Raw genomic sequence first — 25,936 nt, forward strand, 5'->3', positions numbered from 1 at the left:
CATTAACGAACCATTGAAGACATCGTACCAGACAAGAGAAATAAGCCTAACGGGATTTAATGATAGAACATAGACTTTGGTTAAGTCAAAACTTTGAACATCCGCATTACCGTGCGGGATCCAATACGCTTTGTCAGAACTGGGTCTGAATCGCTGGTCATCGGATTCCATCAAGCTGGAGTTGATGTGTGTGTTGTCTGGACTGAGAACAGAGGCTTCTAGGTTCAGCAAGAGAGCCCTTAATTTCTTGGATTTAGAGTTGAAATTCCATGTAGCTGAGGTGTTCTCAAGGAGTAGAAGACCTTTCTGTTCACTGTGATGGAGAGAGGCGGAGCAAGGTGACGAGATCTGGCGGTGAAAAGCATTGGCCCAGAGAGTCGGTGGAGGGTCGGGGGGGGGGGGGACTGGAGGGTCTGGCGGATCCACCGGAAGCCTAACGTAAAGCTCTGAATCTGGTGGTTCAAGGGGCAAGCAAGGAGAAGGAGATGAACCAGTTACAGGGAGATCCATTGGAGGAGATGAAGAAGAAACCTTTGGGATGGTGTGGACGTCGACGGCAGCGGAAGAGATTCTCGAGCTTAGGAGGAGCTATGCCGGATTGAGATCATCTTCATTCTGGTGGAGAAAGCTTGTTGAGCGGCTGCCTCGGACTCTGTGCCTGGGAGAGAAACGAACTAGGGCGGAAGAGAGTGAGGTTATGAGCTAAGAAAAGAAGCCAAGCTTTGTTCTTATACTAAACCTCTCTGTAGAATATTCCACTAGCTTCCTCCAGAGCTCTCCTACATTCATTTCGTGCAAACCTAACTTTTCAATCACCTAATACTCTATATAACATGCTTTCTTAAGGTCTTGAAATAGTGATGTTGTTTCAATGAGTTAGGCATTCTAATAACCTGCTTGACATTTTGAAAAGCTTGAGGCCAAATGTGTTGTATGACATCAAGGGTCCTGACTGGAGATAGTATAATTATGTTAGTAAGAACATACAGATTTTTTTACATATGATTTTTTTAAACATTGTCGGACACAATGACGAAAGTTATACTATACTATATATGAATCATACTAGAATAGAATAATGCACTTGATTTATATGTTGAGTAGTAAGCTACGTGTATTCGGATTTTGCAATTCCCTGTTTCTATAATAGCTATTATTTTGCTATAATATTGAATACATGTTTGGGTTAATGAAGGTTCACACGCATGGTTTTTTTTACTACCTCTGTTTTTTAAAGATAGATTTTTAGTGTTTTTACGCATATTAAGAAAACACATTAAATTATTATTGTTTTTTGTAATTATCAGCTTCCGATACCTTTCAACCAATAACAATTCGATAAACTCAATTAAAATTTTCAAAGTTTATAATTTCTACATAAAATGTAAAAATTATATCTTTGTAAAATATATTTTCTAAAAACTTCTATCCTAATGGAAAGGAGTGAGTATTATACTATTCTATTTACCGAATAGTGTATTCTCTCTCTCACTCTCACTATCTCTCTCTCACTCTGTCAATCTCTCTCTCTCTCTAAAACCAAAATAGGGGCCCACGTCTATATTGTAAAAGTATAAAATACAAGCAAATAATGATAAATTAGAAGAAATAGAAAAACTTTTGAGTCGTCAGAAAGATAAAAGAAAAATAAAAATAAAAACTTATATAAAAATAAGATTTACTTATATCAAACGCAGACAATAATTTTGAACTTTTATTAGTGTTTTTTCATTTTTTTCAATACAATGTACATATAAATAATGTTAATTATATAAAAAAAAAATTAAAATGAGGCCTTTGAAAGTGGGGGACGTATTCCCAGGTTTCACTATGCTCTATTCAGGGACGCCCCTGCACACACACACACTCACACTCTCTCTCACTCTCACTCTCAGTATTTCTCTTTCACTCTGTCAATCTCTCTCACACTCACTCTCACTCTCTCTCTCTCTAAAACCAAAATAGGGGCCCACATCTATATTATAAAAATATAAAATACAAGCAAAAATGATAAATTAGAAGAAATAGAAAAACTTTTGAATCGTCAGAGAGATAAAAGAAAAATAAAAATAAAAATAAAAACTTATATAAAAATAAGATTTTATGTCAAACGCAGATCTCAAGATAATTTTAAACTTTTATTAGTGTTTTTTTTCAATACAATGTACATATAAATAATGCTAATTATATAAAAACAATTAAAATGAAGCTTTTGAAAGTGGGGGCCGTAGGCCCAGGTTTTACTATGCTCTGTTCAGGGACGCCCACACACTCACACTCTCTCTCACTCTCACTCTCACTATCTCTGCACTCACACTCTCTCTCACTCTCACTCTCACTATCTCTCTCTCTCTCTCTCTGTCAATCTCTCTTACACTCACTCTCACTCTCTCTCTCTCTCACAATCTCTCTCACTCACTCTCTCTCTCTCTCTCTCCCTCTCTCTCTCTCTCATAGACACTTAAAATTATATCATTGATATGGTTCGTTTTTTATACTGTTTATTTAAAAATATAATACAGTGTAATACATTACTTCTGCTTAATGTCACTACAAAAAGGGATTTGATAGCATAATATAATATCATTGTTTTATTTCTGATTTTAGTTTATACTAATAACACTTAATTAACGCTCTTTTGAAAAATTAGTGAGTGGAAGCAGAAAATTACTATACCGCCAATACTTAGCTGAAAATCAGACTTCATCGCCAAATACATAATTTAAGCGATTTCAATAAAGCTATCAATGACATAAGATAGCATTTTTCATACGCTAATAAAATTCATTTTTCAATTATTATACTTCAAACACTAAAACTCTAAACCTAAACTATATGCCAAATAATACACTTAAATTTTATATCTAACACAATTGTAATTTTTAACGTATTTAGTTTTATAACTTTAACTTTATAACTAATTCTTAATATTTATACTTAATAATTAATTTTACAATTTATAAATCTTAAATTCAAAATTAAACTCCAAACCCTATATCTAAACTCCAAACTCTATCCCCCAAACCCCAATACTTTACTTCAAACCCTATACTATACCACAAACCATAAATCTAAACACTAAAACTAATATTTTCAAACTTAAACACCAAATCTTAACACATAAACTACAAATCAAATATTTTCAAATTTTATTCTCAAAATTTTGTGGCTATAGCAATTTGAAACCCTAAACTTTTTAAAAAATTCTAAACTCTAAACATAAGACTTAAAACTCTAATCTTTTCACACTATAACCTCAAATCTTAAATTTACACTACTCAAAATTGAATCTTTTAAATTTTCAATCAAAATTTATACCCTAAACATTCATTAAAATCATAAACTCTAAATACAAACTTTAAAACTCTATTATAAATATATGCCTCCTTCAACCTAAATTATACCCAAACCATATACCATACATTAATCAGAAACCTTTATATTTAAATTCAAACTTCTTATATTCCAAACTCCAAAACATTTTATATTTTCAATTAATTAACCTTAACACTATAAATAAAATTCTTTTTTAAACTCCAAACCTTAAACTTAACCATATATCCTTTAATTAACTCTAAACCCCAAACTTTATATTTTCCAAACTTTAACCCTAAATCACCAAAGTAAATCACAAATACTTTTGGTTATCTATTTTAAATTATATATTTTTTATCTGAAAATAAGTTTCAAATGATGAAACCAAATTATTTAATTATATTAATATAGCTTTTAAAACATAATTATAAAATATTGCATACAATTGATTTTTATAAAATTACTTTACATAATCCCCTTTTGTAAGGTTTACAAAGGAAAATTATGATATTTTAAAAATGTTATCAGTTTTTTTTAAAAATTTTAGAATACTAAAAACATAAATTTACATTAAACATACAATTATATTTAACAAAATATATTGATCTCAAATATAAATAATTCTATAATTATATTTTCAAATTTAAGTTTTATTTATTTGAAAATATAGTTTCTCATTAGATTGGGAATATAATTATCGTACTATATTTGAAATCGTAGTTGCGAAAAAGAAAATAAGTTGCATTTCAAATTTAAAATCATAAATAGGATAATTTCATGATCATCCCTATCTTTTTTTTTTACTGGTGTTTTTTTATAGATTTTATACAATTTTTTGTTCTTTTAGTCTCCGCAGCTAAAACTTGTAGCCCAAGTTTTGCTTTAATGTAAGGAATTAGAAGAACAGTCCAGTCCAATCTTGTTGATTGGGATAGAATCGTAAATAAAGCTGTCAGATAACTTAGATAAGTACACAAGTTAAAAATGTGCAGTGCGCGCGTGGACTTAAGTTGACTAAAGAGAATCTCCTGAGATTTACTTACACTAAAGATAATTCTCTGAGATTCACTTTTAGTTTTAGTTATGCTCAAACTTATATTATTATTACCGTTTAACAATGCGAAGATAAGTACGATTTACCAAGAAAAAGGGAAATTAGCATTTTAGGTGGTCCGTGTAGGAATAGGTCAATGAAATAGCTATATAAACTGAGTCCCTTTCTCATCCTCCTTTCTCATTAGCATCTTCTTATTTGCTTGTTTATTATATTTCTCCTGAGAGATTTTGATTCACCTCCGAGAAAAGAAAAGAAAAGAAACTCAGGGACCAATGATGGCGACCAATGATGATGATGCTAACAAACTCAGCGAGGGATGCTTTGATCTTTTTGCGGCGTTGCTTCTCGCTTGCGGTGACGATGAAACAAGAGCGAAACAAGGACAAGAAGTGCAAGAGAGAAACATGATCATGATCGAGACTATTACTAGTGCTGCCACCAACACTTTCTTGCTAGGCAAGCGAAAGATTGAAGATGATGATCAAGAAAACACTGCTTCTTCTTCTTCTTCTTCTTCTTCTTCGAGGAGTTTGGTAGAGTCCAAGAGGCGTCGTGTGGAGTCTAGCGAGGAACCCATCAGAGCAGAACCTATTAGAGAAATCAAACCTCCGGTTAAGAAAAGAAAGAGACCGGTTAAAAGAAAGGCGCCGGTTAGAAAGGAACCGGTTAGAAGAGAACCACCGGTGGTGACTCCGGGATGGGTGATTGACCTAATGAAGACAAGCAAAGGTCGTGAGGGGGATGCGAAGATGATATTTGAGAAGGCGATGACGAAGACAGATCTGACATCAAACCAAGGACGTCTCTTGATGCCATTTAACCAAATGGCTGATATGCACTTCTTGACCGAGGCAGAGTGGAAGATCCTAGAGGAGCATCACAAACACAAGGGAGATGTTAAAAATGGAGTTAATGTTGATGAGAAAATGAAAGGAGTTGATGTCATCTTGTTACGTCGTAATGGTAATAACAAGGGATGGGAGCTTAACCTGAGGATATGGGAGATGAGTTCTAGTTTCAACTACGCCTTGTGTACTGGTTGGAACCAGGTCGTCCGCGATAACGACCTCCACACGAACCAGACTATTACCCTCTGGTCCTTCCATTCCCGTGATGGCACTCTCTACTTTGCTTTCGATCTTCCCACTCAAGATGAACAAGGTATGGCTCTAGCTCTGGTTCCAGTTACATCTTCATCCATGGATATGGTTGAAATCTCTGAGGAGAATCCGTTTGCGTGTGAAGAGGCAAACAGGAGACTTTATCAATTTATAAGGAGTAGCAGAACTCCTCGCGTTTGTGTTCAAATCATAACAAATGATTCTTCTGGCAACCTCAACCTACTCGAGGGTGGTTTGGATCTAAACAGAACACCACCTGAAGAGTGCACTGAGATGGATTCTGATCTCGAGGCTGTATAAGAGACTCATCATATTAGGAGTACCTCACAGGAGTCCCTCACTGAGCCCTCACTAGTATCCTGGAGGTTCCTGGAGGGGAAACAGCTGTGCTCTATGTGACTTAAATCTTTAATTTGTATTATTCTAAACCATTAGCTCTCTCTATTGGCCGCGTGTCATGCAAGTAGTTTATTTCTTCGTTAGGCATTCAAAAGGTTTTTTTATTGTTTTGGATTTTTTTGTACACTACTACTACTCTTGGAGTGTTACAGCTTCCTTAAACGGATGATAAACAATGTTTATTTTTGGCAATTTGTATTTCAGTAATTATTGAAGTAAATGCTTTAACCAGACAAAAATCAGGATAAACAAATTAATTACACAAGGAAAGATAATCCTACGTAGCAGCAAAGAAACAACACTTGATGAGTGACAGTTAAACTGACTTCATTGTAAGATTTTACTCAATTGGTGGAAGAGAGTGAGAGGTTATGAGCCAAGAGAAGAAGCCAAGCTTTGTTCTTCTACTAAACCTCTCTGTAGAATATTCCACTAGCTTACTCCACAGTTCTCCTACATTCATTTCTTGCAGACCGATCCTTTCCACAACCTGAAAAGCTCATACTATATATAGATAACATGCTTTCTTAAGGTGTTGAGATAGTCTAATAACCTGATTGACATTTTGCAAGGCTTGGAGTCCAAATGTGTAGTACGACATGAATGGTCTTCCAGACTGTGGAGAAAGTAGATTGAGAGTGTTATAGAATGATAACTATTTTTTACAAGAGAATAGAGAAGCATACCTGTGAAATGGCAAGCCACTGAAGCATGATCTTTACTTCTGGATCGCCTCCAAACACACCACAACCCCAGTTCCCTGTAGCTACACCAATCTTCTTCTCTTCATGATCAATACACAATCTCTCCGAGCATTCTACAACTTGGCTCCCTGAAGCTGATGATGGAAGAGTACCCGCTTGATGTTTACACTGATGCAAGTATCCAGTAAAAGCCTTGTTAACCTCCCGAAGGAGGCCATCAGGTTTGTACTGTCTCCTTCCTGGCCGAGGAATGGCATCTATAGCTACAACTCTAGTTCTTCGCCTCATGTAACTTTCTAGTTCCTTGTTGTTTAAGTAATCACCAGCAAATTGGAAGGAAGATCCAAACCTGAACCATGTTTTATTGAGAACTTATAACAATAAAATTATTATATCTAATTAATTGGTAGTTAATTACCCTGTGTATAGTGTAAATCTTTCAGCACCAACAATCTCAATTGCTTCATTTTTATCCATACGAGGCAAGAATAACATTCCAGCTATGAGTTCTGGATTCATCATGAATCTTATTTCTTCCTATATAGAAAGGTGTCTTCAGTACATTATATCATCATATTCAGAATAACATGAAAGAAGGTAGTAACATTTTCAGACCTGTAGACATCCATGACGAAAAGTAAGACCTCCAAAATATTCATCAGCAAACTCTACCTCAAGAGTTTCACCGGGTTGGTCTTCTATAACTCCAGTGGAGTGAACCTACTCTCCAGTAAAGACATGAGTCAAGAGAATGGAGTTGGAAGTAAAGAACACTTAACATGTTGCTATGTATTAGGACATCCATATAGGAATTGGAAGGAATCTTAGGTAATATATAATTTACATATCACCAAATGGTTTTACGTTGGAAATCCATCCATCTAACGTAACATAACTTTACCTGAACGGAACAAAGCGGGGTGGTGGATTTGGCCCAGTACTCAGCCTCAGGATAAGAGACATAGTTCGGATTGTACTCCAGAGGAAGAACTTTCCTTTCAAATGAAACAAAGCCTCTTGGCATACATTGACATACCCTTTCAAAGTAATGGACAATGCACCTTATTTTGCTTTCTTGTTTCATGCACTGACGTGTATACAGAGACCTGAAAACACACAAAAGAAGGATTTGTAACTTTGGGAAGTGTAATTGTTACTTGTGAGGATAAGGATGGAGCCAACATACCAAAACAGTTCATCAAAGTTGATTCCTTGAAGATGCTTTAAGCGTCTGCCAACTTCAGGGAACAGACAAAAGAAGGAACATGCAAGAAGAGCTGCAATCAACTCCTACACAAGACCAAAAGATAATACCGAATCATGAGAAATGCAACATAGCACATGCATATTATTAGCTTACTACTCATCTTTTTGACTCAGTGAGAACATACCTGGCTAAGAAACACAATCCCAGCTTCTTGTGGACCTAATAAACGAAGCCCGGAAGTAACTGTTGGACCAATATGTTATTGGTTATATGTGAAAACGAAATGGGCCATTGGGCCAATCATCTAATAAGCCTTTGAGGCATGATGATTAATGAATGGAAGGAGAGAAAGTCCCACATCGGGGAGAACTGGAACAAATGAGGAGTATATATATGTACTCACTCTAACTCTTGTTCAAATGGCGCACATGAGAGGATAGGCTCGCCCTCCACACGCGCGCCACCACTGTCCGGCCGGCTCGGCGTGGTCTTGGCTCTTGGTGATTTTTTTTGGACCAAGTTAAGCTCAACGTTTTGCCATTTAATTCCCGAAAAACGACATGCATTTTATTTTAAACAACACGTAGTTCGTTTAAAAACAACACGCTGTCTCTCTTCTTGACGATAAGTTTAAACGAAAAAAAATCTTGCGGAGGAAGTTTCGTAACGCCTCGCCTCCGAGATCCTCGCGAGATTTCCGCGCACGTGCGGCATCAGTTACGGAAAGTGGCTCGTCTTCTCTTATTTATAAACTCGTCTCCTCCTTCATTTCTCAAAAAGTTTTTACGCAACCAAAAATCACCAGATCCCTCAACGTAAGTCTAGAGAGTGTTGCGTAGAGTTTATAGTTCGATAGGGCGATCACGAGTGAGGCATGATTCGTCTGCCATGGTTGTATCATGGGACTCTATATTCGTACAGTCCCGTCTCACTAACGGAGCGAATATTTTGAGTTAAGGAAATAGATCATATCTCGACTCCATGTCTCTTTGCGAATACGATTTCTTATCGTTCTTGTATTCGTCTTTTACATTCGTTTATTTCCTTAACATCGCTTTTATTCTATCGTTTATGTCAGTCCGATTTTCCGGCTTTTACAATCTTAACTCAAAATCGCTTTATGTCTAAAGCACGAATCGGGTTGAAGAACGATTTATAAAAACGGGTTTTGGAACCGAGTTTGCGATTTGCTTTCTAGCACTTCCGCGAAACGTTTATTCTTATTTCATAACGGGGTTTGCGATTTGCTTTCCAGAACTTCCGCGAAACGTTTATTCTTATTTCATAACCGTGTTTGCGATTTGCTTTTTAGCACTTCCGCGAAACGTTTATTGTTTATTTCATTACGCTTTGCGGATTGCATTCTAGCATTTTTCGCAAAACGTTTTTGATACATACTTAAAACGTTATATACATGAATCGTTTCAGTAACCGCTTTCTTAAGCGAGTTTGTGAAACATTCTAAGTCTATCAAAATGTTTTCTGCGAATGCTTTTAAGCAAGTTTGCAAAACGTTTTCTCAAGACTTATATCGATATGATTTGGTACAAACACCAAAAATGAACATCGATTTTAAACTATTATTTTTCTTTAAAATAATATGTTATTTGTTGAATGGAGTACTGATTCGTCTTCATGGTTTTCTCTACAGGAAAAACAATGACGAACGATAACAACACCCCCATTGACACAACAAATGTCAATCAGACTCCACTCAACGTTGCAGCAACTGATGCAACCGTGACAAACGTTGGAAACATCACAGCGTCAACAACAAGCACTATCCTCCCTGCGGGAAATGCTGCTGATGAAACCACTCGCTGTAGCCTATTCGGTGCTGGTCTTTATCAGACGGGTTCAGTATCAGCAACTGCAAGTGGTCCGGTGCCAGTTCAAACTCCTCCGACTGTACCTAGCTTGTTTACTCAAGGGCTGATGCCAGACAAGTTTGATGGCAAAGGCTTCAAAACGTGGCAGAAGAAGATGATGTTCTTCCTGACAACGATGAAACTGGACAAGTTCATCCAGGAGGACAAGCCCCTGATTCCGTACGGGATTGATGATGTTCACAGTCTTGCAACTGTTGACATATGGGTGCATTCCGACTTCATCTGCAAAGGTTACATTTTGGGTCGTCTCATTGACCCATTGTACCGTGTCTACTGTGAGATCCCCACAGCGAAAGAGCTATGGAGATCACTGGACAAGAAGTACAGAGGTGAGGATGCTGACTGCCAGAAGTATGTGGTCTCAAAGTTCCACGACTTCAAAATGGTGGATTCAAAACCCATCATGGATCAGGTGGAAGCGCTTCAGCTCATTTGCCATGAAATCGCTGCTGAAGGAATGTCCATCTGCGAGACATTCACAACTCTCAGCTTCATTGAAAAGCTTCCTCCATGCTATGTGGATTTCAAGAACTACTTGAAGCACAAAAAGAAGAAGATGGGGCTCGAGGAGCTCATCATGAGGCTTCAGATGGAATCCAGAAACCGAATTGCTGACAATGTCACTGCTAAGGAGCACAGTGTCAACATGGCTGAGCACAAAGGCAAAGGAAAGGCACACGCCCATTCTCCTGCAAAGCCTTCCAAAACTGCTGCAGCCCTGAAGGCTTCTGGAAAAAACTTCAAGAACAAAGGCATTGAAATCAATGCGAATGCGAATGTGGAGAAGTTAAGGGGGAAATGTCACTACTGCCACAAAGTGGGGCACAAGACTGTTGAGTGTCGCAAAAAGATCAAGGATGAGAAGGCTCAGGTAAATCTCACTGAGGAGGATCTCGTTGCTGTGGTGACTGAAGCCAACATGGTTGAAAGCAACAACCCCAAGGAATGGTGGTATGACACTGGTGCAACCACCCACATTTGGATCGATAGGGCGATGTTCAGCACCTATCAGAAAAGCATGACTGAGGAGAAGCTCAAGATGGGAAACACTGCAGTCTCCAAGATTGAAGGACGCGGCAATGTGATTTTAAAGATGACATCTGGACATGAGGTCACTCTGACGAATGTGAAGCATGTGCCTGACATGAGGAAGAACCTGGTCTCGGGAACCTTGCTCAGCAAGAATGGATTCGCCACAAATTTTGAGGCGGACAAGCTCGTGATTAGGAAAAATGGGATGTATTTGGGAAGAGGGTATGTTAAGGGTGGACTTGTCAAGTTGAATGTAATGACAGTCCCTCCGAAAGTTGTAGCTTCAAAAGTTTCAACGAATAAGAAAGAGCCAGTTGCTTATTTGGTTGAGTCTTTTAATATATGACATGAAAGATTAGGCCATGTAAACTACAAATCTATACAAAGATTAATGAATTTAAATCTAATTCCTAAATGCAAAACAAGTAAACAAAAATGTGAAGTATGCGTACAGGCTAAGCTCACGAAAACGCCATCACCTCGTGTTGAAAGAACTAATAAACCTCTAGATTTAATTCCCACAAATTTATGTGATTTAAAATACTTACAAACTAGAGGTGGTAAAAAGTACTTTGTGACCTTCATAGATGACTGCACAAAATATTGCTATGTATTTTTATTACATAGCAAAGACGAAACCTTAGAAAAATTTAAAGAATTTAAACTCGAGGTCGAAAATCAGCTTAAAACAACTATTAAAGTAGTTAGAAGCGACAGAGGAGGCGAGTATGATGGTCCATTCAATGCATTCTGTAAAGAACATGGAATAATCCATCAAACTACAGCTCCTTACTCACCAGAATCTGATGGAGTTGTTGAACGCAAAAATCAAACTCTAAAAGAGATGATGAATGCAAGGTTGCAGGAATCTGGGTTACCCCAGAACATGTGGGGGGAAGCGTTGCTTACCACTAATTATATCGTCAACAAAATTCCACACAAGGTAACTGGCAAAACTCCATATGAATTATGGAAAGGTAATTTACAATCGTATAAATACCTCAAAGTGTGGGGGTGCCTGGCAAAAGTTGCGGTACCACCACCAAAGAAGGTATCTATTGGACCTAAAACAGTGGATTGCATCTTCATCGGATATGCACATAACAGTAATGCTTATCGATTTCTGGTACATAAATCTGAAATATCAGACATTCATGTAAATACAGTCATGGAATCAAGAAATGTATATTTCTTCGAAAATATTTTTCCATATAAGGAAAACCAAGGTTCAAAACGAACTCGAGAAGAAATAGACAATGACAAAAACTCAGAAACTGAGACAAACGTCGAGATTTCTATAAATGATATTTCAGGAAATGGAGAAAAAGATGAACCTCGAAAAAGCAAAAGAGCTCGAAAAGAGAAATCTTTTGGAGAAGATTTCCTAATGGCATTTTTAGTAGAAAATGCTCCAAAAACTTTGGCAGAAGCCATGGCTTCACCAGAAGCTCCATTTTGGAATGAAGCTGTCAGGAGTGAATTTGATTCGATCATGCAAAATTATACTTATTACATAACAGATTTACCACCTGACTGCAAAGCATTAGGGAATAAATGGATAATGACACGAAAACCTGGTGGAAAATACAAGTCTAGGCTTGTTGTTCAAGGATTCCGACAAAAGGAAGGCCTTGACTACTTTGATACATATTCTCCAGTGACGAGAATAACATCAATAAGACTGATGATAGCTATCACAGCCTTAAGAGACTTAGAAATCCATCAAATGGATGTAAAAACTGCTTTTCTAAATGGTGATTTAGAAGAGGAAATTTACATGAAACAACCTGAAGGTTTTGTCATTCCCGGACAGGAAGACAAAGTATGTCGACTTGTAAAGTCACTTTATGGGCTGAAACAAGCTCCTTAACAATGGCACGAAAAAATTGACAATACAATGATGTCAAATGGTTTCAAAATAAATGAGTGTGACAAATGCATATACTACAAAACAAACAAAAATGCGTATGTTTTGCTATGTCTATATGTAGATGATATGCTCATTATTGGAAGCAATAAAGACATTATCAATCAAACAAAAAACATGCTCAAAGGGACATTTGAGATGAAAGACTTGGGATTAGTAGATGTAATTCTCGGGGTTAAAGTCATAAGAAATTCAAACGGAATTATCTTAACCCAATCTCATTATGCTCAAACAATATTAGAGAGATTTAAAAATTACTCTAATAGTACGGCAAAAACTCCGTTAGATCCCCAAATGCACTTGACAAAGAATTCAGGTGAAGCGGTTTCACAAAACGAGTATGCACGCGTGATCGGAAGTCTCATGTACCTGACAAATTGTTCTAGACCAGATATGGCGCATGCAGTAAACGTACTTAGTCGATATACAAGTAATCCAGGTCATACACACTGGAAAGCAATAACGAGGGTACTCAATTACTTGCGCTACACCAAAGATTTTGGGCTTCACTATGGTAAAGAGCCAGCGGTTTTAGAAGGATACAGTGATGCTAATTGGATATCAGATTCTAAAAACTCAAAATCCACGAGTGGATATGTCTTTACACTAGGAGGAGCAGCAATATCATGGAAATCTACCAAACAAACAGTGTTAGCCAGATCTACCATGGAATCTGAGTTCATAGCCTTAGACAAAGCAGCAGAAGAAGCTGAATGGCTTAGAAATTTTTTGGAAGATATTCCGATGTGGGAGAAACCTGTGCCAGCTATACGCATACATCGTGATAGTCAATCAGCAATAGCTCGGGCTCAGAATAATCTCTACAATGGTAAATCTCATCACATCAGAAGACGACATAAAACCATTAGACAACTTATCTCAACTGGTGTAATCACGATAGACTATATCAAATCGGCTGACAACCTAGCGTATCCATTTACTAAAGGTTTGCCACGAGATGTTGTTGCTAAATCATCAAAAGGAATGGGTTTAAAGCCTATAACGAATGAGGATGCTTGATTGCAACCCTACCTATCATGACTGGAGATCCCAAGACGTAGGTTCAAAGGGAAAACAAAATCAAACAGAATCTAACCAAAGCACTTGAGACAAAATAGTCTCTTCCCAGCTCCTAAGATGATAAAAGTGCTAACAAATGTGTGAAGGATAAACATAAGTTTTTAATGATTCCATAGCTTCTAAGTGGAGTATTACTCAATACTTTTCATGGTAAATCACCTAATGAGTGTGAAATGGGGCCGTTTCTAGGAGAATGAATGCAATGCTATATTCTCTAAGTTCACCCATGAAAACCAGGAAAGTTCAGGGCCACAATGAACACAATAGAGAACTAAGCTCTACGAGAAAATGAAGCTGCGTTATGCCTGTTGTCTCGGTCTACATAAAACACCGGTTGGTTCAAGACATCATGTTCACCTTCTGGTGAAGTAAACCCGACAGATATTAACTATGAGTGGTTCAAAGCTTAAAAATGCCACCAACTCAAACACAGTGAATTTTTCGCAAACACTCTCGATAAGTCTGTCTAGTCTAGTCAGGATTAGAATAAGTATTTTTTTTTAGAGTCTATCGAGTCTGCATTTTGCCTACATATGTTTAGAGTCATTTCTATTCATGTGGGGGATTGTTGGACCAATATTTTATTGGTTATATGTGAAAACGAAATAGGCCATTGGGCCAATCATCTAATAAGCCTTTGAGGCATGATGATTAATGAATGGAAGGAGAGAAAGTCCCACATCGGGGAGAACTGGAACAAATGAGGAGTATATATATATGTACTCACTCTAACTCTTGTTCAAATGGCGCACATGAGAGGATAGGCTCGCCCCCCACGCACGCGCCGCCGCCGCCGTCCGGCCTGCTTGGCTCGGCTCGGCTCGGCGTGGGCGTGGGCTTGGGCCTGGGCCTGGGCTTGGGTCTTGGGTCTTGGTGGAGGGCTTCCGGCCCGATAAGAATATTCTTTTTTGGACCAAGTTAAGCTCAACGTTTTGCCATTTAATTCCCGAAAAACGACATGCATTTTATTTTAAACAACACGTAGTTCAATTAAAAACAACACGCTGTCTCTCTTCTTGACGATAAGTTTAAACGAGAAAAGATCTTGCAGAGGAAGTTTCGTAACGCCTCGCCTCCGAGATCCTCGCGAGATTTCCGCCAACGTGCGCACGTGCGGCATCAGTTACGGAAAGTGGCTCGTCTTCTCTTTTTTATAAACTCGTCTCCTCCTTCATTTCTCAAAAAGTTTTTACGCAACCAAAAATCACCAGATCCCTCAACGTAAGTCTAGAGAGTGTTTCGTAGAGTTTATAGTTCGATAGGCCGATCACGAGTGAGGCGTGATTCGTCTGCCATGGTTGTATCATGGGACTCTACATTCGTACAGTCCCGTCTCACTAACGGAGCGAATATTTTGAGTTAAGGAAATAGATCATATCTCGACTCCATGTCTCTTTGCGAATACGATTTCTTATCGTTCTTGTATTCGTCTTTTACATTCGTTTATTTCCTTAACATCGCTTTTATTCTATCGTTTATTTCAGTCCGGTTTTTCGGCTTTTACAGTAACTCCATCAAGAACATAGTCTGCCTTCTGATAGTGCATTTCTAATAATGAAGGCATCTGGATAACTAATCCACATAATGCAGGAACCACCTCACCAAAGAACTTAGCTGACTCTTCTCTCGATATTTTCTACATTTGGTATCAGACAAAATGAATCAAGAAGCACAAAAAAGAAACCAAGAAAGTAGAAGAATCGTTACCTCATCAAAGAAAAGAGCATACCCTTGTGACGCATAAGGTGCGAGATAAGATACATTCAAGGAGAGGGATCTCCGCATACTCGTGATACGCAAGGCAAGAGCCTCTCCAGATATAACCATTGACTCACTCGGCCCTGTAGACATTGTTTGAAGCTCTTGTTCAAGGGAAGGTGGCCAAACCAGAGATGAAGACTGAAACACAAGAGGCAGATACTGAAGCATTGACCTAAAATCTTCCCTCTTCTCCATCCTTATTGGCTGCCACTGGTTTGCTGAAATCAATCTAAAAACGAGTAGATAAAAGTCAAGGATTAAGGAAAGCAAATGGAGACTTGATGTTGTTTCTTATATTACTTAGTTCGTCGACTTCCTTGAGGAACACGAAAATCATTTTATTTCTTTATTACCAGATGACACTATGACACCAGAGTCAAACAAGAACACGTTGTCCTGAGAGACAAGACTCGGTCCATTTGGAGACAAGAGTGAGACGGCGTGAAGTCTATACCATGTAGTTAGAAACGGCTCCCAGTTTTCCTGAACCGAACCTCATATAAGTATTTGGTTGGGCATACCGGTTTATTCCGGTTTGGTTCTATAAAACACACAAACAAATAAAAAATCAAGACTTTTGCGAAATTTCCATTTTACTCTGGAATCTTGAGAGGGTCGAAGACAGAGTTAACTAGTGAGATTCAACGTAAGCTTCTCTTTCGTAGGTTACTTTTGTTGTATTAAAAGATCACTTTTTTGATATCTGAGTTTTGATGATTTGATGGTAGATTGTTGGTGGTGGTACCATGGGTGGGGTTATGCAGAAGTTCCTAGTTGCATCAATGTTCATGTGGATTCTTCCTGTTGCCATATTATACGGATTCAACAATGATTTGCTTCCTGGTAAGGAGGAAGAAGGGCCTAGTAGTAATGCATCAGGGTTGACTTTTTTTGTTGTTGATGTGTTGCTTTTTGCCTGTGGTTGTTAGGACCAGTTTGTTCTCCTAATAAGACCACATGTTCAGGAAGCCTGTAGTGTTTTGTAATTGCATCCATGATTCTGCCTTGTAGTTTCTATAGAAATAAAATAAAAAGGTGTTTAGAGTTTGGAGCTCTTGAGAAGAAGTCTTGTAAGAAATCATAAGGTTAGGCAAATAACTCTGGTTGTTGGTTTTGAGAATGGTGACTTAAGGATTCATGTACACTACCTGTTCACTTATTTGATAGGAAATTATATAATTTCTTTTTCCATAGGGAATTATTTGCTAATTGTAATTGCTAATCCATCTAGCTTCACATTTACTATCAAGTCTTTCTTACAACTATGATCTGTAGATCTATGTAATTCCTGATCATAGTCTTGTTAATTAGGAGTTACTGTTGTGGCTCCTTGTAAGAGGGTTTACACTTGCAGGTTTTGAAATTGAGTTTAACCCAGAGAACCACTATATGAAGAAATTAAGAAGGATGTTTAAGTTGTTTCTTTTAGGGAGAACATATGCAAGGTAGTCTTCATTGCTTTTCCTTAGAGAAGTACCATTGGTGTCTGCAAAAGCTTTTTTTAGTGGATCTTGATTCATGAGAAATTGCTGGGCTTGTTGGGATCTGATGGCAGATTAGGGAATTCTGATTGTAAAAATCTCTTGGAAACTGAAACTGTAAACTTACTTTATCAACTTAGGTTTCAGGAAAATTGCTGCAAGAGGAGGCTATGCTATGGTTGTAACCTTGATTCTTGTAGCACAAGCATTTTAGTCTTTGATGCTTAGTTCATGTAATAAAAGTTGATTTATGTGTGATGGCCATTTAGTCGGCTATTGTATTTTTGGCATAATGTTACAGAAACCGTTTGGTCATCTGTTTTACCACCTCTAACACACTTCTTTGTTTAAAATCTTTGTCAGGTTCAACGACATTGTCTCCACATTCTCTAACACTACTGAGTGGATTTCTTGCTGTGGTATCAGTCAATGTAGTGATTGTCTTCTACATCTGCCTGGCCCTGAAAGAACCTACAGATAAACACAAGCCAGACGCATCGTTTGTCGCAGATGCCAAAGATAGTGTGAAGAAATTGACATCAGGAGTCCCAAGTACTGACCCGGCACTCAAGAAACAAGAGTAAGAGCTAAGCAAATCCCATTTTCTTGAAGACAAGGAACAGTGCCAAGATTGCAGCAAATGGAGCAGAGCTCAGGTTCTTGCAATGTATTGTTGGGACATTTGAGGGGTTTGGTGCTGTTTGAGCAACGGAAAGAACAATGTTCATGTTGAACAGAGACAAGAGCTAATGTTTTAAGGATAAAACTCACAAAACCAAATGTCGGTTTGGTGCTGCTCCTTCATTTCAACTTTTCAAGGACACTTAAGTGAATTATATAGTGAAATTTGTTTACTTGTCTGAGTTTTAAGTTACTTCAACTGGACAATTAGTGATTGAGATAGAACAACTTTATTCTTGTTCCAGTCCAAAGATTACAATAACATGTGATCCAAACAAGCATATGAGAATTCAATGAATAAGTCTCAAGTAGTGTCATTGCATATAAGTCAAAGCAAAGTGGACATGATGAAGAAAAAGCTCCAAAAACATACGTGGAGGCCATTACCAGATAAGGTAAAATACAATGTGTTGTTTTGTAGATGCCTCATGGGTCTCAAAACAAGCATATTGGCTGGCTATTTATGAGTACTGAAAGGCAGACAGTTCATTCAAAGCTAAGCATTCCTAGAACTCTCTTACACATCGACAAAATTTAGTTTAAATCTCGAATTCTTTGTTGGTATCGTTATCTAAGAGGTTTAATATAATTCATAGATTTTATTTAATCAATTACTAACTACTAAGCAACGGTAACGAACTACATTAAAAAAACTTTATGAATGGTAGTAGTTTTCACTTTATGAAAGAATGGTCGTGTACAAACTGAAGTGTAACCTTTGAAGATCTCTGTGTGAGATCACAAATTTCAATATAACTTTCCAAACAAAACTAACACGTCCCAAAGAGACAAAGACATAATGTAGATAAAAGAGTACACAAAATCCCCTACCATACCCCCAAAAATAAATCTCCTTTATGAATGCAACCAATCCAGAAGAAGGGACACAGCACAAGACACAAAACCATGCAAAAAGAGTTTACACCTTTTCTTCAGACCCAAAGAGACCCATCATCATCGTCAATCAACCTCACCAAAAAAACACTCGAGCCTTCTGACCGCAACCACACGGTTTCACAAGGCTCTGGAGATAATGATATTTCTAAAATCCACAAAAATATGCTTCTTTGTTTGTATAACCTGGAAGCAGACGGCAATGAATCTCACCAAAATGAATTTTTGCGTCTTATCAGGCACTATGATGACTTTTGATCATCCAAGATTGAGAATCATATAGCAGGAACAGGAGCGCCAGCGGCTTCTGCTGCCTTCTTTTGCTTCTCCTTCTCGATCTCCACTCTTCTCACCTCTGCATGCTGTGCTATTCCGTTTGCAATCGCCTGATAAGTGAAGTCCAGTGACTGGTTAAGGTTCTGAAACCTCTGCGCATCTGATGCCTGCATAACTGTGTAATGGAACAAGGATGCGATTAAGCAAGATGTAAACCTATAGTATTGTGTGCTCGAGATTGGTCACAGAATAAATGTACCTCTAATTGCGTCGACAAAGAATACAAAGGCGTCCACTTCATCGATGGGTGACTGGAACTCATCGTCGTCATCGCTACCATCATCAGAATCATCGTCATCTTCATCATCATATCCGTAGGACTTTGCCTATGAAATGAACAAGCGAATTGGCAAAGAGTCAATTCTAGACATCTTTAGCAGAGGGAATTTGATATAAGCACTTGACATACCTGTGCAGCTAACTTCTTCAGTCTCATGCTTTCTGCTTCATCTCCGTCCTCAGTATCATCCATCCCCATCTCGCCATCAGACCCATCATCATCCTCGTCATCACTATCGAGTCCATTCATCTCATTCTCATAATCTACTTCTGCCTCCTTTGCTGCTTCTGCGAGAAATATGGGAAAGGGAATAATTGTAAACGTTACCACGTCAAGTGGAGAGCAAACGGGTCAATTGCACAACATACCAGCTATCTGATTCTTATAAGCAACAAGAAGATCAAGTGTTGCCCTGAAAACACGCTGCAGAGCTTCGTCGGGGAATTGACCACCCGGGAGTGCAAGTAGTGAAGTCAAACCCAAGCAGCAAACCTTTTTATCATGTTCCCTTGTATAAAAAAGAGTAACCTCTTCATCAGCTAATCAAAGTGATTAAGTGAATAAAATAGAAAGTCCCACCATCACACTTATAAGCTTCATAATATATCATCAAAAATACCTTTTAAAATTTGCTGCCAGGCCACTCTTTTTCTTTTGTTGCAACATTTGGAACCAGAGATCAAACACAGTTGAACCAAGACCAGTGTTATGCAATACACCAAGTGTTAAAGCTGGATTGTAGTAAAGCATGTTTGCTACCTGAGAACAGAAAGCAAAAAAAAAAGATTTAGTAGTCATAATGGTGGCTCCTAGCAACGAGAGTTCAACCCCTTGCAACGTTACCTATAATTAAATTATATAAATTCTCCACACAGTTCTTACCACTTGTATAAGAAGCGACTTTAAGTAGGAAGTCTCCGCTCGTTGTAACCGATCAACTGTGAGTCGGAGATAAGGTTCGACCCACTGATCCACCTGTCCTTTGCAATTCTGGAAAACAACTTCAATAAGCTTTGGAGCAGATTCAACATCACTGTCTTCTATGTTTCTGTCGGTCATAAGCTGTAGAAACAAACGCAAGATACAAATTAGCTATGAAGCTCGAACTGTATTGTTCTGTAGACTGATGAGTGTTTTGCTTGACTGGAGGAACTTGAGAGATGATTATATATATGTACAGCATCTCTACACTACAGCAGCAAGAATTGTCATATGTAATGCGGAATGTACAAAATTCCACAACTTTTAGTTTAGAAGAATCAACAAGCAGACCATATAATTGCACTATAACTATCAGAAATATACTTACAGTTGAAAGAACATTAAATAGACTTTGCTGGTAGTCGGGCTCCTTGCAAGTGAGGAAATGAGCAGTTCCTCTTGATATAAAGTTGTCCATCGGAACCAAAATATCTGAATTTTCAAAGAATAACTTAGTGAATATAATTTAAAGAGATTTACTTGGAGGTTCAGCAGTAACAGTAAACGGAACAAAGCCATACTTGGAAAGAAATCAATTGCCCAATCGACCAATGCTTCCACCAATAATGGCCAGAGACTCCATATGTCCAAGGATATGGTAGGTGAATAAAAAGTCATGTATGATGCAATCTCCAGAACTTCTTCAAATACATCTACCAAAGCAAATAGGATGAGAATTCATTAATATCAACATTAAAACAGTTGGAAAAAGAAAATGAGTGAACTTAAGATCTGATGCTACTACAAAACAAAAGGTTCACAAGAAAAACGGACACGTAAAGGTCCTTTCTAAAAATGCATACTAATGGAATCAATCAACATGGCTAACAAATCAATCCAAAAGTATATCATCTGGACGCAATGTAACTTGCTTATGCTCAGAGTCCACAAACTAAGGACCAGAGCTAGGAGAAAAAGGAAGAAATAATTTTATAGATCAATATACCGTGGCCATCAGTGGTCAACATTTTCTGCATTATTGGAAGTATCGTTGGTTCTATCTCAACAAACAGCTGAGGAAGACTGCTAACAGATTCAAGGATTGTACTTATGGCACGCAAACAACCAACAGCAGCTAAAGCTCCCATGTCATCCGAATCATCACCGGCTTCTGACGTGTTTAAGCACCTCCAAAATGCAGCTGCCTGAGAAAAAGGAGAGTCAGAAATACATATATCTCAAATATTCAATAAAACTAGACACATAAGAGAGCTCATTTTTCTTACCAGATTTTGGCATAATCCAAAAGCAAAAGGAGCCATCTCCTCACCGAACTTATCGACAATGGTCTCCAGCGTAAAAACAAGGTCTTCATTCTCTACCTCATTCATGAGTTTGAAAAATTCTGATAGGAGCAAGATCACCATAAGTGAAAGCATTAGTTTATTCCAACGATACTGACTATCTAGTTTTTTAGAAACAAGGGTTACCTACCATCAAGTAACTGAGGGAGGATTGGACGTATCTCATTCAAATCTGCAAGTTTGACCAGACAGTTTTATTAGACACACACACACACATATATATATATATATACAAACCCAGACGCAACAAGTAAACAACGCACACGGTAAAAAAGTGCAAACAGATTCATCCATAAGAATGCGTAGGAGAAAGTCACATACCCTTGCACGCCTCAACAAATGAACGTAATGCAAAAACTGAATCAATACGGACAGGGAGATCAGGATCGCGCATTCCCGAAACAACACTGTGCAATGATTTACGAAAGTTGTTCTGGTCTGAGAAGTTGATACGGGCATATTGTCCGGCTACCCATGCGGCCTACATCCAAAACCTTAATCGTTAAACAGACCAAGAGGCTCCCAAAGAATACACTATCTAATACTGAACATAAAACAGTACGTCCATATCGACAACTTTGCAGCAGTCGCAAATATTGCAAAGATTTATCCTTATTCCTTCAATTTTTTAAGCAATCATACACAGCTCTCAAATAAATTGAGAAGTACAACGGAAACCCTATTATGGCAACCATGGATTGCTGAAGTATCAATGACACAGTTTAAAGCCAAAAACAATGAATACCTTTGCTCTAAGATGTCCAGCTGGACTACTGAATTCAGGAAAAATATGTTGCACCAACATATGCTCTAGTTCAGATTTATAGGGCTCAGTTTTTTTCAGTTTATCACAAAGAGCTCCAACAGCAAGCATAGCACCATCTTTTTGACGGTAGGGCTTATGTTCGGCAGGAGCTTCGTCATAACTACAAACAGTGTAAAAAAAAATTCACAAGAAGACAACTGAAAGAAGAAGATCCAAGCAGAATAGCTCAAATGGAATACCTCCTGAAGATCCCTACAACAAACTGAACAAACTTTGGGAGGTTCTCTTTCCCACGTTTTTGAACCAATTCATTTACAAAATCTATAGACGCTGTTCGCGGACTGTACAAGTCTTCAATGATATCTGTAATGCAGCACAACAGATATCATTAGACGATATGTTTTAAGACTTCAAGAAATTCACTATTTTGAATACTTACTGTAACCTTTCCTCACATATTCATGTGGGTCTTCCTCCCAAAGTTTTTGATCAGAGTCATTAAAGCACATTAGAGGGAAAACAATCTCAAAAAGCAGAACATCCAGCCGAGGCAGCAGCAAGCTGTACATGCTATTCTTCGAAATGCTGCAGGTAGAATGAAGTAGTGTCAAAGGATTAAGAACTCGCTTCAACGAGAAAGGGCACATTTGTCCAAAATATAGTAGTAGTTTTTTCATTTATTTTTATGCTGTAGGGAATATGACAAAAATACATCTTATTATATGTTAAAAGGTAGAATATTGTTAGGTGACAAAAATGTTGAATAGTGTAAGACTAATCAAAAAACATATAAATCTACAGTTTTCAAATTAAAATCTAAAACGTTAAAATGGTTGACCAAAAAACAAATTTACAATGCCATGGAAATAAGTATTTGGGTCAGCCAAGTGATCATTCTAATACGAATGAAACTAAAGCACACAAGGAACCGTAAGACCAACCTGTTACTTAAGTACTGAAGGAGAAGATTGGTAACTCTGTCAGGAATATAGCCTCCAAGACGAATAGTAGTCAGAAAATTTAGGTGCCCTTCCAAAATTCTGCCTGCATAAGTCTTTTGAAACATCTGGGCGAAAGGTTTGTTTTCTAGAGTCTGAAGTTTTGGGTCTCCAAATCTATCACAAAGAATGTTCACAAAAAAATAAATGTACCTTCCAAGAGTACTTTTGTTTAACATATTAACTTCAGAGACATACCGACTGTAGAGCCTGTTTAAGATGTGCACTGTCCACTTCTTGACCTTCCACCAGCCCCAAGATTTTCTAAGTTCCGGGTCCATAGGTTGGCCTTCAACTGGAACAGGACGTTCGGAAACAGTTAAAAACAGAAGCATCCATGCATTGAATACGTTTGGATCAGTTAATTGCTTTGGGAGCTCCAGCTGCCACAGAAAATAGTAACACAATGAAGATAATGATTTCTATATATCATTATGAAAAGAACACAAAAACAGGGACAGCTTCCGGAAGCCTATGATGCCATCTTTTATTTATTGTGGTTTGCTAAACCAAAGAAGAGTTTAACTAGCAAATTTTCCAATTGCCAATATGATAAGATACCATGCAATGTAAGTGATAATCTCAAATACAAGAAAACAGAGACATGGATCACAAATGTTGTTGGAACCACCTAACTAGTCATTTTCCAACATCTTTCACTCCGGTATAAAAATACCACACAACACTTAAACTGGTTTTAATTGTATCTTAGAGATATGCATATTAAGTTTAGGAAAAAAAAAAGAAAATGAAAAATTTCGCAGAGAGAAGCACAAGTAAAGTAACTGATCTCGCTAGCGACTTACATATATGGATGACCAAAATATTTTGCATATCAGCTTCATAAATTCTGCTATCTCCAGTGACGGATTTTCTATCTGAATAAGCCCATTAAAAATAGTCAGAAGTACAGGAAATGTCTCCTCCACAATGCGGGAAACTGGTGTTCTCTCCTCATCTGACTTGAACCTAGAAAACAAAAGTATGAGACAGAATCAAAGAGATGGGGCTACTTAGGCGTAAACAATGAGATTGTTATCTAGATTTTCTGCTCCTTTAAATGGAATGCACACCCTTCGTTTCCTAGATGGAACTCATCTAAACTTCCTAAGACATTACGAACACTGTTTGAAAGAGCCATGAACATCGTTGTATTCTAATAATACAAATTAAAATTCATCTTAACACTCCTTGTCCAATACATTTGTATCTTCCCTTAATTTTTTCGACTCAGTAGTAATTACGGCTAAAGCTTTTTACTCGATGAGATACACTGAAACAGCCAAATCTGAACTACTACCACGGCAGACAACCATAACTAAAATTTCAGTAAGTCTTTAAAATAATACAAACGGGAACGGGAATGGGATAGGAATGGAAAGTGTTAACTTACTCATATTTTCTAGAGAGTATCCGCAACACAAACAAAGCTCCATAAATCTGTTGATTCTGAAAGTTGTACTTCACCCAATCCAGAAGACGTGGCCATTGTTCTGGGTAGTCAGAATAAATAATTGTCTTGAGGCACTCTCCAAGTTGTGATCTGGATGAGGAAATTAGGAGAAAAAAACAGAATTATTGGCATTGAGAAAAAAATCTAACTTCTGAAATAATCATCCACCATCCACTGATTCATATTATCTACCAGCCAAGGATATTACAAAAGCCACAAAGATACATATATGAGTTCCAAGCCAGACAAAAAGTGATGACTATCTATCAGATAAGATGATGATACACGTAATTAGCCACACATATCGCATCTTTTCACAAAGCCACTTGAAGTCAAACTCAAACCTCAGGCAGACAAACAAATTACCCGAAGGAAACCACAAATAAAAAAGCTATATTTGGCAACTTTACCTGAGTAAGGTTGGAACTTGGGTGACGTAGACGAGGATGTTGTCCCTCACCAACTCTTTGTCGCTTTGCAATATCCTCGGCTGCTCTCCTGCACATTCAGAGACACGAATTGAGTCTTGAACTAAGCGCTTACGCAAATCAAGACGGAATTACAAAATTAATATTATTTACCAGAATCAACAGGTGCCCAGTTCTTAGCAATGAAGTTCTTGAACTGAATACTAGCAATCTGACGCACCGCCATGTCACAGTTTCCATCCACGACTATCTGCAATAATCTCACCAAATGCTGCGGCGTGTGCTGCAACTGCAAGAGTAACACAGACATCGTGAGCTACAACACTTAATCCAATACAATCAAACTCTAGAAGGACTGTTAACACATATCAAGAGAATTCAAATTCAAGTAAGAAACTATGGAGACCTGATTGAGCTGCTGCTCGGAAGCTTTCCGTTCATCGGGATTGGGGCTTAGGGCGGCGGCTCGGAGGATCAAAGCGAGGCTAGGCAGATCCATCTTCCGAGGAGTTTGGAAATCAAGACACCACTATCAGAGGCAGTGGTGGATTCGATTGGAGTTTTCCGTACAGGTGCTTTATAGGGAGCTCAGTTGAATTGAGTAGGTGGAGATTCAGTAGAGCGATAAGAATGGCGGAGAAGATGGAAAGTTGGCGAATTTCCAGAGGGGCAAAATAGAGTATTTAAAATCCCTAGGGCTTGTTTAACTAAACCACTTATTTTTATTGTCCATAGAGCCGGTTTAGCTCGAACCAGGTTCTTCTCCGGTTAAATGTATTACATGTTTGTTCCGATAATCTTCTATACTAGGTTAGTACCGGCGCAATTGCCCCAAATGGATA

The 25,936-nt window shown here is 37.9% G+C and overlaps 4 protein-coding genes across 6 annotated transcripts; 2 read left to right on the plus strand and 2 right to left on the minus strand.

Moving 5' to 3' along the window:
* The first annotated feature begins 4,647 nt into the window (after positions 1–4,647).
* Positions 4,648–5,793, plus strand: LOC106394030 (B3 domain-containing protein At2g24670-like). Its single transcript, XM_013834649.1, has one exon. The coding sequence runs from the start codon at positions 4,648–4,650 to the stop codon at positions 5,791–5,793; it is 1,146 nt and encodes a 381-aa protein (XP_013690103.1).
* A 410-nt stretch (positions 5,794–6,203) lies between these two features.
* Positions 6,204–15,742, minus strand: LOC106394028 (probable poly(ADP-ribose) glycohydrolase 2). 2 transcript variants are annotated; one of them, XM_048754022.1, is made up of 11 exons: positions 15,439–15,742; positions 15,242–15,367; position 13,679; positions 7,988–8,046; positions 7,783–7,886; positions 7,498–7,702; positions 7,212–7,316; positions 7,015–7,133; positions 6,579–6,945; positions 6,446–6,508; positions 6,204–6,382 (listed from the first exon to the last, which is right to left on the minus strand). In XM_048754022.1, exons 1-11 carry the CDS (start codon positions 15,685–15,687, stop codon positions 6,233–6,235), a joined length of 1,548 nt encoding a protein of 515 aa, XP_048609979.1. In that variant the 5' UTR covers positions 15,688–15,742; the 3' UTR covers positions 6,204–6,232. The 2 variants fall into 2 exon arrangements, with proteins under 2 accessions (XP_048609979.1, XP_048609980.1); XM_048754023.1 differs by lacking the exon at position 13,679 and adding an exon at position 15,044.
* A 310-nt stretch (positions 15,743–16,052) lies between these two features.
* Positions 16,053–17,898, plus strand: BNAC04G42230D. Of its 2 annotated transcripts, XM_022702290.2 has the most exons (4): positions 16,053–16,138; positions 16,221–16,335; positions 16,847–16,937; positions 17,337–17,898. In XM_022702290.2, the coding sequence occupies exons 2-4, from the start codon at positions 16,239–16,241 to the stop codon at positions 17,452–17,454; spliced, it is 306 nt and encodes a 101-aa protein (XP_022558011.1). In that variant the 5' UTR covers positions 16,053–16,138; positions 16,221–16,238; the 3' UTR covers positions 17,455–17,898. The 2 variants fall into 2 exon arrangements, with proteins under 2 accessions (XP_022558011.1, XP_013690780.1); XM_013835326.3 differs by lacking the exon at positions 16,847–16,937 and having other exon boundaries at positions 16,055–16,138; positions 17,337–17,827.
* Positions 17,899–18,298: 400 nt separating this feature from the next.
* LOC106391395 (importin beta-like SAD2) lies at positions 18,299–25,775 on the minus strand. Its single transcript, XM_013832021.3, has 22 exons — positions 25,501–25,775; positions 25,248–25,383; positions 25,077–25,164; positions 24,607–24,756; positions 24,020–24,182; positions 23,412–23,596; positions 23,157–23,330; positions 22,655–22,800; positions 22,455–22,578; positions 22,195–22,375; positions 21,771–21,930; positions 21,580–21,621; positions 21,372–21,490; positions 21,092–21,290; positions 20,667–20,798; positions 20,474–20,577; positions 20,047–20,226; positions 19,784–19,923; positions 19,533–19,672; positions 19,294–19,451; positions 19,084–19,210; positions 18,299–18,999 (listed from the first exon to the last, which is right to left on the minus strand). The coding sequence occupies exons 1-22, from the start codon at positions 25,591–25,593 to the stop codon at positions 18,824–18,826; spliced, it is 3,117 nt and encodes a 1,038-aa protein (XP_013687475.1). The 5' UTR covers positions 25,594–25,775; the 3' UTR covers positions 18,299–18,823.
* Positions 25,776–25,936: the final 161 nt, after the last annotated feature.

This window comes from Brassica napus, chromosome C4 (genome assembly GCF_020379485.1).
Source record: "Brassica napus cultivar Da-Ae chromosome C4, Da-Ae, whole genome shotgun sequence".
NCBI classification, from domain to species: domain Eukaryota; kingdom Viridiplantae; phylum Streptophyta; class Magnoliopsida; order Brassicales; family Brassicaceae; genus Brassica; species Brassica napus.

Coding starts and splice junctions, on each gene's coding strand:
- LOC106391395 (XM_013832021.3), bottom strand. CDS start 25,593: ATGGATCTGCCTAGCCTCGCTTTGATCCTCCGAGCCGCCGCCCTAAGC. Junction 25,165..25,247: donor CTGGGCACCTGTTGATTCTG/GTAAATAATATT, acceptor CTGAATGTGCAG/GAGAGCAGCCGAGGATATTG. Junction 20,227..20,473: donor TATTTAATGTTCTTTCAACT/GTAAGTATATTT, acceptor TTGTTTCTACAG/CTTATGACCGACAGAAACAT.
- LOC106394028 (XM_048754022.1), bottom strand. CDS start 15,687: ATGGAGAAGAGGGAAGATTTTAGGTCAATGCTTCAGTATCTGCCTCTT. Junction 7,703..7,782: donor AACTTTGATGAACTGTTTTG/GTATGTTGGCTC, acceptor GTGTGTTTTCAG/GTCTCTGTATACACGTCAGT. Junction 6,946..7,014: donor AGATTTACACTATACACAGG/GTAATTAACTAC, acceptor AACATGGTTCAG/GTTTGGATCTTCCTTCCAAT.
- LOC106394030 (XM_013834649.1), top strand. CDS start 4,648: ATGGCGACCAATGATGATGATGCTAACAAACTCAGCGAGGGATGCTTT.
- BNAC04G42230D (XM_013835326.3), top strand. CDS start 16,239: ATGGGTGGGGTTATGCAGAAGTTCCTAGTTGCATCAATGTTCATGTGG. Junction 16,336..17,336: donor CAACAATGATTTGCTTCCTG/GTAAGGAGGAAG, acceptor AATCTTTGTCAG/GTTCAACGACATTGTCTCCA.